This window comes from Mus caroli, unplaced genomic scaffold (genome assembly GCF_978045245.1).
Source record: "Mus caroli unplaced genomic scaffold, Mus_caroli_1 scaffold_8, whole genome shotgun sequence".
Lineage (NCBI taxonomy): Eukaryota > Metazoa > Chordata > Mammalia > Rodentia > Muridae > Mus > Mus caroli.
The window spans coordinates 25,049,414-25,073,675 of record NW_028227263.1 but is presented as its reverse complement, the minus strand read 5'-3'; the positions used below and the strand labels follow the sequence as shown (position 1 = coordinate 25,073,675).

General features: G+C 48.3%; 1 protein-coding gene and 1 non-coding gene across 2 annotated transcripts; one reads left to right on the top strand and one right to left on the bottom strand.

Annotated features, from left to right (window-relative positions):
- The first annotated feature begins 880 nt into the window (after positions 1–880).
- Positions 881–19,528, top strand: Sdr42e2 (short chain dehydrogenase/reductase family 42E, member 2). The gene is made up of 12 exons (XM_021167086.1): positions 881–935; positions 1,488–1,672; positions 3,056–3,151; positions 5,123–5,180; positions 5,797–5,915; positions 6,464–6,539; positions 9,358–9,440; positions 10,806–10,943; positions 11,887–11,952; positions 14,674–14,737; positions 16,392–16,465; positions 19,274–19,528. The coding sequence occupies exons 1-12, from the start codon at positions 881–883 to the stop codon at positions 19,526–19,528; spliced, it is 1,269 nt and encodes a 422-aa protein (XP_021022745.1).
- Positions 19,529–24,180: 4,652 nt separating this feature from the next.
- Positions 24,181–24,262, bottom strand: Trnal-uag (transfer RNA leucine (anticodon UAG)). Its single transcript has one exon. It is a non-coding gene; the product is annotated as a tRNA-Leu (tRNA).

Here is a 24,262-nt window from a genome sequence, read left to right as displayed (position 1 = left end):
AATGAGGAGGCAGGATTCTCGATGCTGGTCCCTGGAGCCTGCCCACCTGATCCAGAAGACTTCAGGGGCTTAGACAGGTCACATGGTGTCAGCCCACTGCTCCTAGGTACCTGGTATTGGGAGTGGCTTCAGACCTGAGAGTCACAAGTTTCTAGGGCCTTAGCCCTTTAAGTTCCATGTGGTCTTCCCTCCTCTGCCTCTTCCCCCTCCTCCCTCCTCTTCTTCTTCACCCTCCTCCTTTTTTCCTCTTCCTCCCGCTCCTCCTCTTCTCCTTCCCATCCCCTCTATTGTCTTCCTCTTCTCCCTCCTCTCCCTCCCCCTCTTCCTCTTCTTCCTCTTCTCCCTCCTCCTCTTTTCCCCCATTTCTTCTCTGCCTCTCCTTTTCTTCATTTTCTTCCTCCTTTCCCTCTTTGCTCTCATCTTCTCCCCTCTTTGCCTTTCTCCCCCTTTCCCTTTTCCTCCTGTTTTCCTCCCCACCCTTGCCCTCCTGATGCTGAGTTCAGAGCACCACACCCAGTGTGTGAGGCCCCATAGCTACGAGTGACTCTGCCTCCCTCTGGTGCTACATGGGGCCTGTGGAGGAAATTAGGGGTTCTCAGTGTACATCTGAGTCACTTAGCATGACTTTGATCCTCAGATGCCCCAGCTCTGAAGTCAAAGGACAGGTTGTCTTCTCTGACTCCCCAAGGAGCCAGCAGCCACATGGAGGTTCTTGGGGGCTCTGAAAGAGTTTGGAGCCCTGAGAAATCTGTAGGGCCCAAGTTCTGCTCAAGTTCCCCTCAGTCCCATGAACCTGGTAACGTGTTCCTTGGGATGAGCCTAGAACATTATTCTGGTTTTCTTCACAGGTGGACAACCTCTATACATGGCTTCATAGAAAATGAAGACCAACCCTGCGGGCTCCCCACTAGAAACCTGTCAAACTGCAGGCCAGGGTGAGAAGGGATGCCCTGTATGCCAGGCCTGCAGAGGGACCTCAGGCCTGGGATCTGCTTCAGAGTCGGGATCAGGCCTTAGGCCAGGGCCTGGAGTGGTTCTGGACTCTGGACTGGGGCCTGGGACTGGACCTAGTGCTGTTCCAGGGTCTGGACTACAGCCTAGTGCTGTTTCTGTGACTGGGCTGCGACCTGGTACTACTTCAGGGCCTAATGCTACTCTGGGACCTGGGCTAGGAGCAGGATCATTACCTGGACCAGGAGCTAGGTCTGGACTGAGGCCAGGATCAGAGTCAGTACCTCAGCCAGGAGCGGGGTCAGTACCTCAATCAGGAGCTGGCCCAGTACCTCAGCCAGGAGCTGGCCCAGTACCTCAGTCAGGAGCTGGCCCAGTATCTCAGCCAGGAGCTGGGTCAGTATCTCAGCCAGTAAGCGAGTCAGTAACTAGTCCAGGATCTGTACCTTTACCTGGGCTGGGGCTAGGGCCTGGGACCAGACGAGGCTCCGGGACTGGCTCTGACCCCATTGAATCTGTGAGAACCCCAGTACCAGTGCAACAGCAGAAGACTCAGGCCAAACACACACAGGCCCCCAGACAGAAGGTTCTGGTGACTGGAGGAGGAGGTTACCTGGGCTTCAGCCTGGGTTCCAGCCTGGCCAAGAGAGGCACCTCGGTCATCCTGCTTGACCTCCGCAGACCCCAGTGGCCACTACCTTCAGGAACTGAGTTTATCCAGGTACAGAGATGGGGATCATGGTGGGTGGGGGCTGCTGGAGGTGATGGTGCTGGTGGCAGGGCTTAGAGGCATAGATGTGAACCAGCAGTGGAGTCTGAGATCCAGGCTCTGCAGCCAAATTTACCTCCAATTCTCTTTTATTTTTATATTTTGTAATCTTTGTGGGGGTGTGTGTGTGGAGGTTATGATGTGAGTGTATGAGGGATATGTGTATAATGTGTGTGTAATGTTCACATGTGTGTAATGTGTATGTGCATATGTTTGTGATATGTATATGTAATATTCATGTGTGTGATGTATTTGATATGTGTGTGTAATGTTCATTGCGTGATGTGTATGTGCATGTGTTTGTGATATGTATGTGTAATTTTCATGTGTGTGATGTGTTTATGATATGTGTATGATATGTTTGTGATATATGTGTGTAGTGTTCATGTGTGTGGTGTGTATGTGCATGTGTGTGGGATATGTGTGTATGTATGTGATGTACACTAGTATGTGTGGTATGCATTGTGTAACAGGTGTAGTGTGTGTGTATGTGTGTGATGTATTTGTGTGTGATATATGTGTATGTGTGTGGGATATGTGCGTATGTATATGATGTGCATGCTTATGACTGGTGTGTGTGTGATATGCATTGTGTAACAGATGTAGTGTGTGTGATGTTTTCATGTGATATATGTATATATATATATATATATATATATATATATATATATATATATACACACACACATATATACATATATATACATATATATACATATATAAGTGATGTGTGTGAGTATGTCTCCATGTGTGTGATGGATAGATGTGTGCATGTGTCGTGTGTGAGAGTGCAGTCATACATTTGCCAGAGGGCATCTTTCCAGAGTCAGTTCTCTTACTCAACCACAGTGAGTGGGGCTAGCCTCTCCTTTCTGCTGTCATGCTGCACACTCCAGTTTGGCTAGCCTAAGACTTTCCAGGTATTATCTTGTCTCCACCTCCTCTTCCCTCTACCTCCCATCTCACCCTAGGCACGCTGGGAGCACAGATGCAAACCATCCCATCCAGCTTTGTGTGAATTCCAGGAGTCAGCTCTTTGGGCTTCCTTAGAAAGCACACTCACCCTCTTAACCATGTTGCTGTCCCCATCTCTTATGCTTCCCATCTGTAGTTGCACCTTCCTGAGCCTCGGTTTCCATCCACAGAAAGAGACAGTAATCACAGGCATTTTCCAAGGGGTTCAGAGGGAGTCGGTAAGACAGTGCATATGAAACAGCCAGGCTAGCCCTGGGCCCAAGCAGAATGAATGGGACAGCAGTCTATGGAGTTAGTAAGTCCTGGTCTACCAGATGCTTAGCCTTAGCCTTGGATTTGAACCTCTTACTTCTGTTTTAGGCTGATGTCCGAGATGAAGAATCCCTGTACCAAGCCTTCCAGGGGGTGGACTGTGTCTTTCATGTGGCCTCCTACGGCATGTCTGGGGCTGAGAAGGTGAGACACATACATACACACCCAGAGCTGGGCAGAGTGGTGTCCAAGTCCTGTCCACCCACCACACTGAGATGCCTGAGTGTTGCTTCTTGCTCTTCACTTCCTCTAGAGAAGGATTGGGTATCCATTACATCAAATACCAGTTCTGGTACCGTCCACCTGTGTGACCAAGGGCAGCTTAACCTCTCTGAGCTGCTCCCTCCTCATCCGGAAAGGGAGGACACCTCTATGACTTATGTCACAAACTCCAGAGAACACTGTAACAGTGTCTACCAAAATGTCCTCCATTTGACTCAAATGATTCTTACTTATATATTCAAAGCATTGTTTTTGATAACAAGATACCAGAAATACCTCTATAGCCCGTAAGTTATTAAAGTTATTAAGATGTAGCAGGTATATCATGAAACTGTACACAGACATTCAAAAGAATGAGAAAACTCAAAAGTGTTGATACCCGAGAAAACTCCAAAGTTTATGATGTTTATCTCCCCTAATTACCTTAGAAAAGCAAAGCAAAGCTAAGAGCCAACAAGATAACTCAACCAGCCACCTTTAAACACAGCCCTCTAAGAGGCAGAGGCTGGAATGTCTCTGAGTATGAGGCCAGCCTGGTCTACAAATTGAGTTCTGGGATATCGAGAACTAAATAGAGAGACTCTGTCTCAATCATCATCATCATCATCATTATTATTATTATTATTGAAACTGTTTCAAAAACAACAACAACTTAGCCAGTTAAAGTGCCTACTGCCAAGCCTGATGGTCTCAGTTTGTCCTCCAGAACGCACGTGGTAGAAGAAGAAAACTGACTCCCACAAGCCTTCTTCTGACCTCCACCTATGAACTATGGCACCCACACAACATGAACACACACTTGCACATACAAAGCAAGTAATAAAAATATAAATTTTTAAAAGCTAGGATAAATGTTACTTATATGATGATGTTAAGTACAGGTTTTCTGTACAAACCTATGAAGCTGTTACCAGCAGTTCCCTCTGGAGAGGACTGAGAAAAACTTGGCATCAGGAGTGGGAAGGAACTTTCTTCTTCATTAGATAGTCTTTTTTTTTTAATTTATGTGTATGAGTGTTCTGCCTACACGTATGTCTGTGCATTGCAAGTATGCCTGGTGCCTGAAGAAGTCAGGAGAAGGCATCAGATGCCCTGGAACTGGATTTACAGATAGTTGTGAGCTGCCATGTGGGTTCTTGGAATCGAACCCAGGACCTCTGGGAGGGCAGCTAGTACTCTTGACTGCTGGGCCATCTCTGTGGCTTCCAGGTATACTTTTCACTATGTGAATTATTTTTAACATTGTAGCTGCTTCCCCATTAAACAAAAACACCACACTGAATAGAAATGGTTTTGGCTGGAGATGCAGCCCAGTAGATAGAATGCTTGCTTAGCATGCCTACTGAGTTAGATCCCCCCACCACATAAGCCAGGTATGGTGGCACACACCTATAATCCCAGCACTTGGGAGGTGGAGACAGGATGATCCGGAGTTCAAGGCTATCCTTATCTGTAAAGCTTGTCTGAGGTCAGCCTGGGCTACAAGAGACAAACTGTCTCAAAGGCAGACAGACAGACAGACAGACAAAAAAATACAGTTTTAAAATGGAGCACATCATCTTTCCCAGTGACGTTAAATGAGGTCTTGACTGCATTGTTTGCTCGGTGCCTGGCACACAAGGACCCACCACTGCAGACCCTTTCTTTGTTTACACTCCTGTTCCCTTCTCCTGGACACGGCCATACCACCACACTTGTCTCAGATAAGGGGAGAATTGAGGAGGCAGAAAATGATCCAACAAGTCACTTATCTGTGCCCAGCTCTATGCCAGCCCCTGCACCCTACACCAAGTATCCCTCAGTGAGAATCCTGCCGACCCTAAGCCCGGCCTGTGGTCTCAGCCACAAGGCAGAAGGCAACCTGTGACTTCCTATCTCCCTCTTGTCTTTTAGCTACAAAAACAGGAGATTGAGTCTATAAATGTCGGAGGCACCAAACTAGTGATTAATGGTAGGCCCCCAAAGTGGAGTGTGGTGTGCTGTGTGATCCTTCCTCTTCTGTCTCCTGTCACTGGCCTGGCTCTGGGGTCGGGTTTGGGGATAAGGCCACGGAGGCAGGACCCCCTACCCTACCTAGCTTGTACCAACTGAGGCCAGTGGGAGGTAGATTATCTTTCTTGTGTACAAACCTGCTTGAACACCAGCAGTCTTAGCATGTCTAGGGGCTCAGGGTGAGGAAGAAACTGAGGAAAGTCACGGAGGCATCAGATAGAAGATCCCTGCCAAGCCCTCTGGATGTGAACTATCTTGACCTTCACTTTTTCCAATTTTAGAACATCTTTTTTATTGTCCCACCAAGAGAGCCTTTTCTTCTTACCTGCCCCTGACAGGGTGGCCCTGGGGGACAAAGCCACACCAGAAGGAGGAATAAGAAGCTCTGGCCCCCAACATCCTAAGTTGAGGGAAAAGGCTTTTTCCTCTCAGGCAGCTCTAGATTCTGGGAGATCCCTGATGGTATGGGGCGGGAGATGAAGACTGAGTAAAAATGGGTGGATTTGCCCACAGAGGCCTTTTTTTAAGCTCCCTGCTCACAATCTGGCTGTGGTGTATGTGTGTGTCTCCTGCAGCCTGTGTCCGTCGGCGGGTTCCGAGACTCGTGTACACCAGCACAGTCAACGTGACGTTTGGTGGGAAGCCCATAGAACAGGGCAATGAGGAGTCCATCCCATACTTCCCCCTGGACAAGGTACCAATCTCTGGGATGCAGGGTGCAGGGTGGTGCGCCTGGAAGTGACTGCCCAAAGCACAGGCATGGGTAGAGCCAGCTCCATTTTTTTTACTCCAGGTCCATCCCAGCAGGCTGGACTCCCAAACTGAGTGGTCCAAGCTTTCTCCCATCTTAGTTTGTCTTGCCCATGAAAGCTCCAAAACCAGATAGACCTGGCCTTGAGCCCCACCCAGCCTGGCACCTTTCACCTCCGTGATAAGGCGTATCATGCACTTGGAACCTCTGTTTCTTCATCTAAGCCTGAGAACACCATGCAGGTGGTTTGTAGAGAGCAGCAAATGAGACCGTGTACAAAAAATGGCACAGGAACACCAAAGAATGACATATGACTCAATCACCCCACCTATATCCAGTATCAGTATCACAGGCCAGACATTGCAGACCGGCAGGTGCTTCCCTGAGCCAGGACTATGTAGCCATAGGGTAGGCCATGCCCAGCTGGGTCAGCATTGACAACAATATCACTGAGCTCATCTGGTGGCTGTGTTCTCCCTGTCCTCTGCCAGCATATGGACCACTACTCTCGAACCAAAGCCATTGCCGACCAGTTGACTCTCATGGCTAATGGGACACCGCTCCTAGGTAAGTACAACGGGGACATGCTTATAACAAGCATGCCTGCCCACTGCTGCCTCTCTGAAATGCATGTCCAAGGCCCTATTTCCTTCTCAGTGACATCTCCCCATGATCTGGGCCTTTGTCCTTCAATGTGTTCAGAGCACCTGCATGAGCCTCTTCAACCAGGACGCAGCCCAGACTGTAAGCTCCCATGCTTGCAGTCTGCTGGGGAACAGACTTTGACAGCCTGACGTGTGCTCTCTTTGCTGTCTTATGGGGCTGGATTTAGTTTTAGCAGTCTTCTTTAGCATTATAAATATGCAAGGAGCTATAGCTCTTTGGAAGGGACCACTCGAGTGAGAGGCTCTTGCACGAAACCTTCAATAATGTTCTAGAAAAAAACTCTGCCTCGGCTGTCTCCCTGCGTTCCCTTCTCGGGCTACAAAGCAATAATAGAACAGGAACAGTCTCCGCTTATGTGCGTTCTTCATGTCAGGTCCTATTTTGCATACTAATTTCATATGCAAAAGTTTCATTGACTCCAGATCATTCCTGAGGGGGAGGTGGAATTGAGGCATCCCCAGTCTTCTGCACAGGATCCAAATCCATTCAGACGATTTGCTTGTCATAAATCATTGTTAACTGTCTTTCTAAAATTCAGAAGCTAAAAGAAACCAGCTGACATGGTCTCATCTACCTGGGCCTAGTGGCAAAGTCCTGTCACCCCAGCCACTCAGGAAGTCAAGGCAGGAAGATCACAAGTTCAAGGCTTGCCATAGCTACAGAGTGAGCTCAAGGCCTCCCTGGACTCTATAGCAAAGCCCTGCCTTAAAAAACAAAAAGAAGCCGGGCGTGGTGGCGCACGCCTTTAATCCCAGCACTCGGGAGGCAGAGGCAGGCGGATTTCTGAGTTCGAGGCCAGCCTGGTCTACAAAGTGAGTTCCAGGACAGCCAAGGCTACACAGAGAAACCCTGTCTCGAAAAACAAAAAAAAAAAAACAAAAACAAAAAAAAAAACCAAAAAGAAAAGTAGCTCGGAGACGGCCTGTGTGCTTGTTCAGCATAGGGCCTGTGTTCAACCGCTGGTACTGTGGTTCTCAGCCTTCTTAAACCTGAGACCCTGCCATACAGTTCCTCATGTTGTGATGACCGCCGACCATAAAACCACTGCTTCCTAACTGTAATTTTGCTACTGTTATATATCGTAATGTAAATATCTGATACGCAGGCTATCTGATATGCCATCCCAAAGGGATCACAACCCACTTCTCTAGTGCCATTAATTAAAGACAAACCTGGGAGCCAATTGGATTTGGAGAGCAAGAGAGGCTTGAAATGATAGCCTCCGGTTTACACATAAGGAAGCGGAGACTGGCTAGCTGCCTTCGCTCAAAGTCACACAGCATTGGGTGGTAGAGTGGGACTTTTAATCCCAGGAGCATCTTAGCACCAGAAACCAGGCCTGACCCCCTGTACTACTCGAGAGGCAGCAAACCAGGTCTCTGCATGTGGGCTCTCTTCCCTGCAATAGTCCTGCTTTCCTTCCATCAGTGTTTGACCTCTGACCCTCGTGTGTGTGTGAATGTGTGTGTACAGTGTTTCCCCAGGCTCCCGTCTCTGCCAGGGCACAGCCCTTTTCACCTACTGCCAGGGCAGACACCTTATCTTCTGTCTGGGAATTATTTATATGCACGTCCCCAGCTTTCAATGCTCAGAAGAGTCATGGATACCTTAGGCCTGCCCCTCCGTGACGTAGCTCCCCAGTGTCCCTCTGGCCACCATTGGCTGCAACCTGACCTCCCTCCACCATGCCCCCAGGGACCCAGAGTTTAAACTTAGCTATAGGACACAGAAAAGCTCAGCTGACACCTGCCTTCCAGGAGGACAGCCATGGTCACCAGAGGTCCATTACCATGGTCTGTAATCCAGGCTAGTCCTGAGATGGCCTTCACTTGACTGACTGCCAGAATCCTAAGAAGTAGGTCACAGTGCCCTGTCAGTGTGTTGTATCCTTTTGCACCTGTTTGAGTTAGTGTCCTGCACCTCTCACAGTGACTTAGAACATTCTCTTGCCATCTGAAAGCCAGAGCCTGGAGTCTTGGTGTTAGCTAGTGTAGAGGGTTGACCTTCCCTTGAAGTCTCTGAGGAAGAGGCCTCTCTCTGTCTCCTCCAGCTTCAGATGACTCTTGAATACCTTCTTATGGCCTCCTTGGCCTCTGTTGGCCTCTTTCAAGACTCCTGTAGTTGGATTAGGCCCAGCTGAAAACCTACAATGATCTCAACTCACCAGTATCCTTAACTACAACCTAAAAGGCCCTTTTCCAAACACAGCCATATTGGCAGGTTGTAGCAAACATATCTTTTGGGGGACCAATCTATCATCCACAATGCTGGGCTTCATTGTAAAGGGAAAGGTGTTTGGTAAAGATGGAAGGCTCTGCCCCTGGCTTATTTGTGGGAAAAGGGAACATACAATGGAAGTGTCTGGAAAACAGATTTGTAGGGGAAAAAAAAGTCACTGGTTTAGAAAGGACAGATCATGAATAGCTCAAGGGCTGGTAGGAGTTGATGGCCAGTGCCCTCAGGGTTTGTGGGCCTAATACCAATGATGCCATGAGATAGTTCCAGGTAAGAACACCACCCATAAGGACCTCTGTGGGCGGTGAGGGGGAGGGTCCCCAAGGAAACTGGGCTGCTGTCAGCACAAGGTATTTATACTGGGCCTTCCATACAGAAGCAGGAGAGGTAGATGGCTTTGACCTTCTGTCCTCATTGGCTGTGGCCCCCCACCTCCACGTGCTACTCCTCTGCAGGCCCCTGACTACCCTCTCTTCTGTCCCAGGAGGAGGCACCCTCCGCACCTGTGTGCTCCGTCCCCCAGGGATCTATGGTCCTGAAGAACAGAGACACCTGCCCCGGGTGGCGGTAGGTCTTCCCAGCCTTCCTGTGATCAGAGGCAGAAGGAGTCAGGTTGACGTGGTGTGCATGCTGATTGGACTTTTGCAGCTCTGGGACTATGGCTGCAGGGGGCTCTAGGCTTCATGTCCTCACAGCCTGGCCAAGGAGACAGACAGCACAATCATAACTTTAGCATAGTGACGGCCAAGTAGAGAAATACTAGAGAAAATGAGCCTGGCAGGAGAGATTCAGGAGGACTTCCTGTAGGAAGGGATGCCTGTGGTGTCTGGAAGGAGGAAAGGGGATTCCTCCCACCCCAACCCCACCCCCACCCCTGAGAAACTGAAGTAAGCAGAGGAAGGGAATGCCAGGTAGAGGAGCAGATTGAGCGCTGACCTAAGTGTGAGGAAGGTTAATGTAATCAGCGAGAGATCCCTGTGGCTGGGACTGACTGAGTACAAAGCTGTGGGAGCTGGGAAGGGCACCTGGGGAGTGTTGTTCAGGCCTGCTGCTTCAAATATTCCCCTCCCCAGTTCTTCCAGGTCAACAACAAGGACAGTTCCCCATGTAAATACTTCCTGAACTACTCCAGTGCGCATTACTGTTCTGGTTCAGGGACAGATCAGCAAACAGAGCAGATGCTCCTGCCCTCATGTGGCTTCTGCTCTCACACCAGAGATGGATTGCAAGAAATAAATACACATGCTGAATTATAAAGAGCGTTGAGAGATGCCAAACGCAAAGGGAGAAAAGAAAAGGTGGATGGATGGAGGGGATTGGGCTTGGGCTTCTGGGGAAGTTGGAAGAGCCACTTGGAGAAAGAAAGATTTTAAACCTCCCACGGGAAGAAGGAGACAGGCAGGTCAGGCAGGCTCTTAGACAAGAGCTTTTACACAGGGCATCTCCTCAAAAGCCCTAGGATTGTCCAGGAAGAGACAGACAGCCCTGGGGTCATGGTAGCCCAAGGAGTAGAGGGGGTCCGTAGAAGGAGTTGTGAAGGAGCTGGCCCAGTCTGCCTTTCAGTGTTTATATGGCAGCCCATGTGCTCTGCATTCATCAGATCAGGTGGCGCAGAGTGAATGGACAACTATGATTCATACAGAATCCATACAGGAGCTGTTGTTGCTCCCAAGGCGAGATAAGGGTTGCAGTGGTGTGGCTGGATTCTGAACAGACATAATGGTCGAGGCAGCTGGGTTTACAGCTAGTTTGAATGTGAGGCATGAGAAAAGTTAAGAAGCTCAAAGGTGGCCCAAGGTTCTCTATGAGACAAGAAAGCAGAGATGTTCAGACAACTTGGGACATGGGAGGTGGGAGTCTAGCCTATGAGCGTGTAAACAGAGCGCAAAGCCACCCAAGTGAGCTTGCACTGTCACCTCTCCCCCATGCCAGAGCCACATCAAGAAGAGACTATTCATGTTCCGGTTTGGGGACCGCAAGACGCGCATGAACTGGGTCCATGTGCAGAATCTGGTGCAGGCACACATGCTGGCGGCCGAGGGTCTCACCATGGCTAAAGGCTACGTGGCTGTGAGTGTTTTGTGATATCCCTGCCCCCACAAGGAGGGAGCCCAGAACTGTCAGAGAGCATAATTAGCTCACCGTGACCCTCTGACATCACAGCTTCCAACGGAAGCGTGTCACAGTCCTCATGATACTCATCTTGTTGAAGAAAATGAAGTACAGTGAGGTCCTGTGAGTCCTTCAGAGTCACACAGCTTGTCAGGGTGGTCACCCTATTACCAAACACGGGGCCAAAGTTAATCCTTCAGAAGCCAATTAAAAGAGTCAAATTAGCCCAGCCCTCAGGAGGCAGGGGCACATGAATCTTTATGTGCTCGAGGCCAGCCTAATCTACTCGTTCCAAGACAGTCAGGGCTACACAGAGAAACCCTGTCTTGAAAAACAAGAGTTAAAAGGACCCAGTGATCCCTCCAGTCTGTCTTGGGGTCCTGAAGTGAGATTAAAGTTTAAATAGAGTCCCTGGAATATGCACGTCCGTCTCCACAGTTCTGCTCAAGGTCACTAAGTGGGCTTAGTCCTCAACTGTTAGGTGGTCTGAGAAGTTGTTACAATTGAATGAAAGGAGATAAACTCCCCTCTGGCTAGGGCCCTTCTAGTTTCCCAATATGAGTACCCTAAAGAAATTCTCTTTTTTTGTGTGTGTGTCGGGGGTGTCTATTGTTTGAATAGTCTGATAGTCAGATTGACAGACACCTGGCCCACAACATCCATGTCTCTTTAGAATACCATCATTTCTGCCAAGCCAGTTACAGCTCTTCATAGAGAGTTACCCTGTATTTCTTTAGTGTTGTCAAACCACATCCTGCTTTACTAAGGTGTTGCCCAGGTCTCTTCCCAGAACTGCTTTGGGGGACAAGAGGGCCGAAGGAGCTTCCGGGAGCCAGGAGAAAGAGGGGATCAGGCTGTGGGCAGACACCTGACTGTACCTCTTCCTTCCTGTCACCCTCAGAGCGGGCAAGCATACTACATCAATGATGGGGAGAGTGTCAACCTCTTTGAGTGGATGGCCCCACTGGTAGGTGTTCTCCCTGCCACTGCGACCCCCAGCCCAGAGTGAGACTCTCAACCCCACCCTCTGTCCTTGTATCCTTTCCTTCCACCAAAACCATGAATTTACCTTAGAAAGCCAGCCCTATTGGCACATGCCTTAATGGCACTGGGTAGAGCCGAAGCTGGGCTGTGACTGCCCCCTAGTGGAACCATGTGTTCCTGCTTTTGACACAGACCTTTCTATAATTGCCTCCTGATTTGCACTGATTCTGGCCTGTGAATCTAATGTCATTTCTTTTTGCAATGGAATCCAGGGCCCTTGCTAAAACAAGTGGTCCTACACTGAAAGCGGAGGTTGCTTGAAATCCCTAGGCAGGTATGTGGTCACCAGATCCTAGAGGGAGAGGGGAGTTTGGTCTCTGAGACCCCTGACCTCTTTCAACAACCCCCAGTCTCCTTTGGACCAGGCCCATCTGGAAAATGAGCACAGAAACCTGGGTAGAGGTAGAGGGGTTATCGTGTCCTGCTGGGCCAGTGGCAGCTCTGGTTTGCTCTATTTAAAGAGCATTTCCAGGGGTTGGAGAGATGGCTCAATGGTTATGAGCGATGGCTGCTCTTCCAGGGACCTGGGTTTGAGGCCCATCACCACATGGCAGCTAGCAACTATCTGTAACCCCAGTTCCAAAGGATCCAATGCTCTCTTCTAGCCTCCGCAAGCACCAGTCATACACACAAGCAAAACACGCCTCCCTACATGGGAGCTGGAGAGCTGGGTTCAATTCCCAGCACACACAGGGCTGCACACAACTGTCTGTAACTCCTGATCCAAGGGGTCCAACACCCTCACACAGACATACAAGCAGTCACAACACCAATGAGCAGCCAGATGTGGTGGCGCACGCCTTTAATCCCAGCACTTGGGAGGCAGAGGCAGGCGGATTTCTGAGTTCGAGGTCAACCTGGTCTACAGAGTGAGTTCCAGGATAGCCAGTGCTACACAGAGAAACCCTGTCTCGAGAAAAAAAACCCACCAATGAACATAAAATAAAAATAAATTTAAAAAACAAACACTCATACATGTAGAGGGTTTTTTTGTAATTTTTTTATGTTAAAAAGTACTTTTATTCAGACATAACTTACAAGTTATGCAATCCACCTACAGAAAGGATACAATTCAACATAGTTTTCTTTTTAAAATTATAGTCTGAGTTTTACAACCATTACCATAACTAAGTTTAAAATAGGTCTTCATCTTCAGAAAAGTAAAGCAGGCCTCTCTTGTTGGCAACGTGGCCCTGTATCAATTTACCCTCAAGCCCAACCCACCATAGGCAATGTGAGTCTGTCTCTCAATTGCCCTGCCTATGTTGGCTGTTTCATGAGAGGAGGCCTTTTGTCTGGCTTCTTCCCCCTTAGTTTTCATGGTTGATCCACTTTGTGACATGTATTAGGTAGAGACTTCATTCCTTTTTCTGTGATATGTGTATGTCTGCACCTGTGTATACAAGTGCACATGTATGTAAGCACACATGCCTGCTAGGGTCAGAGGACAACCCCTGCTGTCGTTTGTTAGGCACACACGTGCACACACGCGTGCACACGCGCACACACACACACACAGTGCTGGGATTGCATTACTGTGTGTTTGGATTGCATTACTGTGTGTTTGTATGGAGTTTCCAGGCTAACCAGTAACTCTAAGCTTAGCTTCCCGTTGAAGAACTGCCAGAGTGTTTACCAGAGCTTACAGGACTCCTGTCTGCTCCCCAGCAGTGGGAGAGTGCTCCCCAGCAGTGGGAGAGTGCTCCCTTTCTTTCCAGCCTGCCTGCCTTCATTAGTTTAGCTTTGACTTGAAGAGGTTTTATCCAGGTGGACAGCTCTATTCACTCCCTGCCTGTCTGTTTCTTCCAGCGCTTCCTCTTGCTTTCCACACACTTGCTGAGTTTTATCTTTTTCTTTAATAGTACAGTCAGTTCTGAAAGAGGAAAAAAAAATAGATTCTATTTAAGAACCTGGGAACAGATTCATGTGTGGGTGGATATAGTAAAAATCTAAATGGTGTGAGGCATTCTAAGTTTAAAAACCTGCCCTATGCCGGGCGTGGCGGCCACGCCCTTTAATCCCAGCACTCGGGAGGCAGAGGCAGGCGGATTTCTGAGTTCGAGGCCAGCCTGGTCTACAAAGTGAGTTCCAGGACAGCCAGGGCTATACAGAGAAACCCTGTCTCAAAAAAATACAATAAAAAAAAAAAGAAAAGAAAATACAAAACAAATAGATAAGAGATGGCTTGGCAGATAAAGAGTCCCAGGACCTATGTGGTTGGAAAAGAAAACTGATTCCAACAAGTTGTTCTTCTGATCTCCATATGCATCATAGTATGTGCCTCTCTCTCTCTCTCTCTCTCTCTTTCTCTCTCTCTCTCTCTCTCTCACACACACACACACACACACACCACATACACAGGGAAAAAAAGATTTGTTCTGTTTTTAACGACTTGAGTTATCCTGATCAAGGAATAGATTGGTGTGCAAAATGATGATGGTGGTGATGATGTCAGGCATAGTGTAAATGCCCTTAATTCCAGCACTCAAGAGGTAGAGGCAGGCAGATTTCTGTAATTTGAAGCCAAGCTGGTCTACATAGAGAGAGAGAGGCCCTGCCAGGAAGATATGGAAAGCAGGTAGTCTTTCTTTACCAGCCAGTGCCTAAACAACCCATTCTCATGCCAGACCGTGTTCCCTTGCAGTTTGAGAAGCTGGGGTACAGTCAGCCCTGGATCCAGGTACCGACCTCCTGTGTTTATCTGACAGGTAAGGAAGAACTTCAGTATGAAATCCCGTGGGCCAGGTATGCAAACAACATGTGTGTTTTACATTATTGGAAACCCAGGGCCTGGACTAGGATGAGGCCAGCGAGGCCCCCATGGGTGAGGGTGATGGACTTTAAATAGGTTGTGCAGGGACACCCAGCCAGACCCTGCACGTAGAGGGGCAAATGTCTCAATATCACTACAGCTGCGTTGATCATAGGCCTACCCCGCTTAAGTTTGAGCCTCTAACAAGGCTGGAGTGATTATAACTCTTGTAAAAGAAGAGACTGGGGCTCTGAGGCCTGCCTCAAGTGGTGCAGTGACAAGAGAGAGGCAGCTTTGACTCAGACTTAGCTGAAAGGCAGAGGAGGCCTGAGGCTTCCCTCTTCCAAAGTCTGGGGCATGTGGAGACTTTGACCTTGGACTCCCCATTTACCCCTGCAGGTCAATATCTGCTCCCACTCCCTGGTCCCACCCCACCAGGACAGTGTGTCCTGCTGCTGCCCTCTGCTGGCCTCCTAATAAGAACGCAAGCAGGCATCAGGCTTGCGGTGAGCTGCCCAAGGGAACAGCCAACCCTCAAGTCACAAAGGGCTGTGTTTCTGTCACATCAGAGGCTGGACCTACTCTTTTTAAATGCATTTGGGATGTTACTGAAATCAAAGACTTGTAAACTTGTTACCCAGGTGGGAGATTTCTGTATTCTGTATTCTGCCACAATGATTGATATGCATTACCTATAGCCCAGGTGATGACAACTTGCAAGGACTGTATATAAATAACAGTTCTCTGTAAGCTAGCTGCATTTTGGTGCATCTTCACATTGGCAGAAGCAATGGTGTCAGGACAGAAGGGAAGCACTCCCAACTCCACCCTCTCCTACCCAAGTCAGCATATCAAAATAGGAGAGAGCCAGGTGTGAGACTCCTGCACGTGGGAGGCTGAGACAGGAGGATCATGAGTTCAAGACCAGCTTGAGCTACCTAGAGAGTTTGAAGCCAGTCTGGTCTTACATAGTAAGATCCTGCCTCAAAAGAGAGAACTTGAAAACTGGCAAGATAGTTCAATGGGTAAAGGTGCTACCACCAAGCCTGATCCCCTGAGTTCAATCCCTGAGACCCACATGGTAGAAGGGAAGAACTAACTCCCCAAGAATGTCCTGCGTGGTTCACACATGCGCCATGGCAAATATACACCCACACACATGAACACATACACGAAACACATGAATGAAATGTCATTTAAGAGAGACTGAGAAGCCGGGCAGTGGTGAGGCACGCCTTTGATCCCAGCACTTGGGAGGCAGAGGCAGATGGATTTTCTGAGTTCGAGGTCAGCCTGGTCTACAGAGTGAGTTCCAGAACAGCCAGGGCTATACAGAGAAACCCTGTCTCAAAAAACCAAAGAGAGAGAGGGGCAGGGGGCTCAGAGAACAGAAACACCTTGAGCCTTCTCAGATTTGCTTGCATTCTTCAGACCATCATCACTATTACTTGGTACCATCTTACCATGACATATCTCCTAGCTAACAGGCCCCCAGCCAATGCTGCCAACTGAAGGGAATCCAGTGACCTTTGTAAAGGGAACCCTAGCAAGGCAAGACACGCCCCCAGTGGATGCACCCCTGAGTCCCTCTCACCCGCCCCCTCCCACAGCTGCAGTGATGGAGTACCTGCACCTGGCACTGAGACCCATCTGCACCATCCCCCCACTACTCACCCGCAGTGAGGTAAGAGGGGTGCTGAGGGGTGGGGGATCCCAGCCCTACACCGTTCTCCTCCTCTCCACCATTGCTGAACACCTCTGTCACAAGATTCTTCTCTGCAGTCTCAGAACCTTCCATGTAGACCAGAAACTACAGCCCGCTCCTTTCTAATGCTTCCGACCAACTAAGTTTTTTCTCAGACGGTGTTACGTACTGAAAATTGGACCGCTCCAAATTCCTATCCACAGCTGTCATTCCAGCTATAGGCAGCTTATCTTCTAGCCAGACCTGAGATCCCAAAGGCGACACTCTTTTGAACCCAAACTCTGAATATACATATACATGTACATATACATACATACATATGTATGTACACACAAACACACACACACTCACACAAATTCCCAGTGGCCCTAGACTCATCACTCATGTTTTTCACATGCTTAGTACATGTTTATTTAACAATAAGTATGTATTCGATGCCTTCTTTGTACAGAATATCAATACCCTTCTCATAGTTATGGTGCATGGTTTGGGAGTGTTGTCTTGGTTTTCAAGACAAGTCTCACACTAGGTAGCTCTGGATATTCTGGAATTCACTGTGTAGAGCTGGCCTCACACTCACAGAGATCCACCTGCCTCTTCCTCCTGAGCGCTGGGATAAAATGTGTGCACCACTGCACCAGCTGATGTCTGAGTCGTTTTATACTTGCTTAGCACGAACCATCCAAAAAGAGGACATTTTGGTGCTGAAGAGAGGACTCATCAGTTTAGAGCCCTCACTGCTCTTCAGACGACCTAATTTGATTCCCAGCATCCACATGGTGGCTCACAACCATCCATTGCTCCAGTCCAAGGGATCTGACGCCCTCTTCTGGCATGCACCTGGTGCACATACATGCATTCCGGCAGGGCATATAAAATAAATAAATCTAAGAGCTTCTTTTGGTTGTTTGTACAAAGAAGGTATCTTAAGTAGACAGTAAAGAGTAAGACAGCAGGTGTAATTTAGGGCCTCTCTCATTTGATTCTTCCTAGTGTTAAGTTAGGAAGGGCAAAAGAGTATGCTCTTCAGTTTATGATGAAAAAACCGGAAGCTTGTCTAAGATCACACCACACTGGAATTGGCTTCAGGATGCTAAGTTCAGTGCTCCTTAAGCTGAAAGGAAGAGGGGGCATGGAGAATGTTTCCGGGAAGCTACTGCCTACATCTTCCCCAGACTGATGGAGGCTAATGACAGTCCTTTAGTGTCATTTGATAGTCACTACCACTGGAAACTATTACCCTGTGCATGAGGAGGAAATCAGAGACACCGTAAAGCTACCTACACAAGATCACTCACTTACAGGGCACTGGTGGAATTTGAACCCAGACCTAAAGCTTCACCACTGTCTTATAAACACCAGAAACCAACAAGGTAAACAGCTGTCAGGAGTGCTAAGGAACTGTAGTCAGCCATTGGCTTGGCTACCCTTCCTCTTGTCTAAAGTGTGGGTTTGCGGGTTAACTTGTTGGTTCTAGGGCAAAGGATCTGGGGCAGTTTGGGGGCGACAGGTCAGTTGCTGTCTGCTGGCCAGTCTGTGAGACACCAATCAGCTCTTTAGCATTTAAAAACCTTTCATTCCTTAAGCACCTACTGTGTGCCAGGCACTTCACTGAGCACTAGAGGTGAGAAAGACTTGGTGCTTACCCCAGGAAGTCCACAATCCAAAGAGGAAAATGTTCTAGAAACCAGGCAATTCAACTGAGTGATAAGAGCTACCCCGAGATATGAGGAGGAATTTCCCAGCATGCAGGAGAGCCACCTACGCCCTGAGGTCACAGTTAAACTGGACCTCTGTGAGCACTGTGCTAGGACCTGCTTGCCTACCTCACAGCTATGTCTCCCTGCAAGAGGAGCTTGGTTGACTTTAGAATATGACTAACCTGCATTCCTCCAAGCCCTGAACTTAGTATCTGGGGCAAAACAGACAAGAATTGGTCTGTTTCCCTCACTGGGGTCTTCAGACCAGGGCTTAGCCCCAAAGCCCTGTCTGTGCCATGAAAGAACCACATAGCCAGTGTCTAGCTGGAGAATAACAAGCCAGGCAGGAGAGCACTTCCAGACCCCAGCATGACCAAGGATATGGCCAATTTCCAATTATGCAAAGAGGAAATCGTGCCATCACAGAGGACAGAAGTGTATAAAGGGCCCACACCAAGTGCAGTAGGAGTTCTATCATCTATAGTTGTCATTTATCACCTTGGAAGTCCTCAGCCAACTGGCAGCAGGGGATGTATCTCAGACTTAAAGAGGAATCACTCGTTCGTAATTGAATTCCTCCCTTAGAGTCACTTAGTTAACCAGCTGAAAGGACAGGAAAGGCTCTTCGGGAGGCCCCGCCCACTACAATTGGTCTGGAGCTGGCAACAGGAAGCCGACCTCCTCCTTTGGAAATGTTTATCTGGAGAACCGCACCCCACTACAGGCTGTGGAAACCTTCAGCCTGCCCTGGTATTCAAGGATGCATCTAAGGGTCTCCAGGGGTCTAGAACGGCGCTAGGCTGGGAAAAGAAGGAGAAAAGAGGAACGAAACAGGGTGAGAATTTAGCAGAACCTGAGGGTGAGACACAGAAAGGTCGTCCAGGAGGCTGCGCCCTCCAAGAAAAAGATCTCAGAAAGGAAGCACCCCACCCCCCACCCCCAGGAAGGCATCAGGAACCAGACGCAGCAGCTGGTCTTTAAACCCCAGTGTGACGGAAAGGCAGTCTGCCCTTCCCTTATCCTAGTCAACAAGGCACAGGATGCTCTCCCACTAGCCCAGCCCTCTGCTGCTCCGCCTCTCCCATAGGTGCTCAGCGTGGCCGTGACGCACACTTTCCAGATTGCCAAGGCCCGCGCTCAGCTTGGCTATGCGCCGGACAAGTTCAGCTTCGCCGACGCAGTGGAGCGATATGTGCAGGCCACGACCCCGCAGCCCCGCTGTTGCATCGTGCTGACGCTCCTGCGGTTGCTGCTCCTGCTGCTGCTACTGTTCGGTCTGCTCGGCCTGGCCCTGTACTTCCTAGGGCTGCAGCCCTTGCAGGCGGTGGTGGAAAGGTTCTGAGCCGACCACGACCTCGCCCGCTTAGTAGCTCGCTGTCTTTCTACCTGGCTTGACCTCCAGGTTTAAGCCCGCCCCTGCCTCTTGACCCCGCCCCGATTCCTGGCCACGCCTCTGCTTCACTCTCTTGGCTTCTATTCGTCTGCATGTTTGGGCTTACTTCCGAGTTTCCCAGCTCTTGGCTCCTTGACCCAGTGTGTTACTCTTTTTCCTGAGGCTAGGCGCGGCGGTTGATGAGGTCCCAGCCTCAGCCTGCTTCCCCTTCCCAGCCATTTCCAGTCCTACCCAGCCTAGCCCTCTCCTTCCTATTCTTCCAGATTCTTCCTGGATCTGACTTCACCCCTTTCTGCCTCCATCTCTACGCTGAAACCCCAGTAAGGTCGCTTCTGTTGGGATAAGCCTTAGCCCTGCCTTCACGGTTGGTCTAAATGTGTGAGTTCTGTTTGGTGGAGTCTGTGAAATTGGACCTGTCTTCTGCCTCCTTCTAGGACCTTCTCCCTGCCACGGCTTCTTTGAGTTTATCCTGATCCTGACACTTATCTATGTGTTGACTAGCTGGGAAAGGATACCCAAGCCCAACTTAGTAACTTTTGGTTCTCATTTAATGAGTGGAACTGACTCAGCACAGTAAAACGTTTCAGGTCCAGAGGACGCAATGGAGAAAAAAAGTTTGTAAAAGAAATTTGAGCGCCGGGCGTGGTGGCGCACGCCTTTAATCCCAGCACTCGGGAGGCAGAGGCAGGCGGATTTCTGAGTTCGAGGCCAGCCTGGTCTACAAAGTGAGTTCCAGGACAGCCAGGACTATACAGAGAAACCCTGTCTCGAAAAAACAAAAACAAAAAACAAAAAAAAAAAAAAAGAAACTTGAGGGCTGGAGAGATGGTTCAGCAGTTCAGCGGTTAAGAGCACTGACTACTCTTCCAAATATCCTGAGTTCAAATCCCAGCAACTACATGGTGGCTCACAACCATCTGCACAGCTATAGTGTGTACTCATATATACATAAAATAAACAAATCTTTAAAAAAAAGAAATTTGAATGTCTCATTTAAAAAGTACCAATATAACAAACAAAAGAGTTTGGCTGACCATATTTTATGTTTGTGTATATTTGTATGTGGTATCAGAGGATATCGTTCCTGAAGCTGTCTTACCTTATTTTTCCAGACTGGTTTAGAGTTTAGAATTTGGAATGGGTAGGGTAGGCAAGAAGCCTTAGGGATCCACCTGTCTCTGACTTCTCAGCTCTGGGGTTACAAGTATATGCCACCTCACCCAGCATTTTATGCGGGCACTATAAATGGAAGTCAAGTCCCCATCCTTGTGTGACAGGCACTTTGTCCACTGAGCCACTTCCCCAGCCTCCATATTTTAGTATCATTTGTATCTCTTGATGAGTAATGCTCCTCACCATCATCTTTAAGTTTGAGTCCACAGATCTGCTCTCAACAGAGACTGACTGTACCTCCCTGCCATTGTGATATGGACTGTGGATCCCAAAAATAACAGTGTGTAAGCAGATCCATGGGTATCTATCATCTGGTACGCACGTGGCATTAACTGAATAAACTCCACGGACCCTAGCAGAGAACAAAGTAACTACCAGGCTGCAGTGGAGGAAAGAGAAGGTACGAGTCAACCGTCATAGGTGGTGTGGTGTTCCTCATAGCACGTGCCCCGGTCAGGCAAATTAGAAAAACTGTGTAGGAGTTTTAAAATACAGTAGTCAGAATTTTGTGTGTGTGTCTACTTTTTAAAAAGACTTATTTATTTATATAAGTACACTGTAGCTGTCTTCAGACACACCAGAGGAGGGCATTGAATCCCACATAACAGGATGGTTATGAACCACCCTGTGGTTGCTGGGAGTTGAACTCAGGACCTCTGGAATGGCAGTTTGTGCTCTTAACCACTGAGCCATCTCTCCAGTGTCTACTTGGTTCTTTGGTTCTTTGTTTGTTTTTGTTTTAAAGATCAGTAGTAATCATTTCTATCTGTTTAGTGCCCAACACTGGCAGGAGCTTGCATTTGTAGAGCCTTATTCCATTATTAGAGCCACACTTACAGTAGGGTTTGTTACTGTCAATGTAAAGATAAGGAATTGGAGGCCATCACTAACTTGAAATATCAGAAGGTGAGGGCTTCTGCTCTGTAGCTGAGATCATTTGGAAGAACTTCCCAAGGTCCAGTGGGAAATGTAACACATGATTTATGTCTATTGCAACCTAACCGTTCCAGGGTTTGGGGTTGAACTCTGGGCTCTACTTCCTTATCCCAGACCTACAAATCTCAGGCTGTCCGAGGTTGGCCATCATACTTCCTTCTCCTGATGCTATGATGAAATACTTGGGCGAGCTGGGTAGTGGTGTCTCATGACTTTCATTCTAGCACTTGGAGGCAAAGGTAGGCAGATCTCTGAGTTCAAGGCCAGCCTGGTCTACAGAATGAGTTGCAGGACCGCCAAGGCTACAACAGAGAAACCCTGTTTGGGAAAAACAAACAAAACCCTGACACTAGCAACTTAAGAAAGGGTTTATCTTGCCTCATAGTTCATACGTCCATTGTGTGAGCAAAGTTAGCATCTGGAACACGAAGCAGCTGGTCACATTGTGTCTGTAGTCAGAAAGAAGAGAGACTGTCATGTTCACCCAAGTTCTGGGATGGTACTGCCCACTATTAGAATGGGTTCCCACCTCAACCTCCTGGAGGAGCTCTGTCACATAATCCATCACAGGCCTAGAGACTACCTTAATCTAATCTAACCCCTGACAGGTGTGCCTGCCAGTGCTTGCAGATCCTGTCTAATTGACCATCAACTCTAACCTTCACAACTGGCAGTTGGACTTCCTTCACTGATAAACTTTTATCATCCAAATGCCCCCACCTTTCTCTAATGCACCCCACCCCTTTCTCTAAACTCCCTCTTTCAACCTTCCCTTCCTGAGAAGTATGTTTTTAGGGCAGCCTTACATGTTCACATTATTGTCTAGCCAAGAATCAATTTACTTATTTTCTGGGTTTCTCCATATCTTCCCCCTCAAAGCAACAAGACTAAGGCCTGAGCACGTAGCAGCATAGATCGCCAGCTCAAGAATTCTTCTGTCTTCTCTTTATCGTGTGGGAAAGGATACGGTCCCCACCCAACACACAAATCCCTGAAGGATTCCGATGCTACCCTAATTACCAGCCCCTGTGAGATTCGCACAGGAAGGGTTGGCTTATTTAAAGAAACTAAAGGAGGAAGCATTGATGCAGATGCAGAAGAAAGGCCACTATAAACCAAGTGACATAGTTTATACGAATAGGGCAACCAGTGAGACTGGTTTATAAGCGTTCTATTAAAAGCCATCTCCAATTGTGGACCAATGCTAGCCAGCTAAGAGATTTTCAAAGTCACTTTATATGTCTTCCCAAGCTGAGGATGGTGCTTGCCACCAAACCTGATGAATGTCCTGTATTCAATTCCTAGGATCTACAATCCCACACTGTAGAAGGAGAGAACAGACTCTTGCAAATTGTTCTCTGACCTCCACACAGACACGGTTGGAGGTGGGGGTCTATCTTCTCTAAGGTTAAGGGTGTGGCTCAGGGGAGGAGTGCTATCTCAGGATGCCCTGAGTTCTAATTTCAGCAGCAGTGCCGAAAAGAGAGGGGGAAGGAGAGAGTGGAAGGAGAGAGAGAGAGAGAGAGAGAGAGAGAGAGAGAGAGAGAGAGAGAGAGAGAGAGATCAGGCAAGAGCGGAACCTATATAACAAAAAACAAAAAACCAAGGCAGGGTTTTCCTGTGTAGATCTTACTGTCCTGGAGTCAAGTGTAATTGATGAAATAATAATGTCTCTGAGCCGGGCGTGGTGGCGCACGCCTTTAATCCCAGCACTCGGGAGGCAGAGGCAGGCGGATTCCTGAGTTCGAGGCCAGCCTGGTCTACAAAGTGAGTTCCAGGACAGCCAGGGCTACACAGAAAAACCCTGTCTCGAAAAACAAAAACAAAAACAAAAATAATAATAATAATAATGTCTCTGAATCCAACGAGCTCAGGATACCTGTCTTGCTCACTCCTGAAACCTCTCCGTGAGCTGAGTTCTTTTCTGGCACAAAGTAGGGCTTTCATAGTTGTGGATAAATAAGCATCGAGGGGACACTAAACCAAGCCTAGAGACGATGTGAAAGAATGAAGAAAGCTGAGACCTCAAGAAAGGCTTTCTACGTTAAGACTCCGCCCAGCAACCCAGCCCTCCGCAGTCACCTGATGTCTTTTCCACCAACAGAGACTTATGAGTGTCAGACAGAACCAGGAAGGGACCCTCTCTAACTCATAACCTTTGCCGTTGGCAGAGATCTCAGAAATGTGAACTAAGACCCAGACCGCCTGTTGGGAATTTGCGAGCTGTCCGGGACCCATTGCCCTGAAAAGGGATGGGATTTTATTTTGTTTTGTGTTTTGTTTTTCAGGGAAGAAAATTAGTGGTCATGACACGTGTTTGTGTACCAGGCTAGAGAAAGAGACCAGTTTCGTTCGTTTCTTTCTTTCCTTCCTTGTGTTTTTTTTTTTTTTGTTTTTTTTTTTTTTTTTAAATGAGCTTCAGAAGGATTGAAGAAAAGAAGACAGAGCCGAAAGCATGCAAAAATAAGTTAAAATTTAAAAACCTAGGGATGTGGCAGCGGTGGGATTCGAACCCACGCCATCGAAATGACTGGAGCCTAAATCCAGCGCCTTAGACCACTCGGCCACGCTACC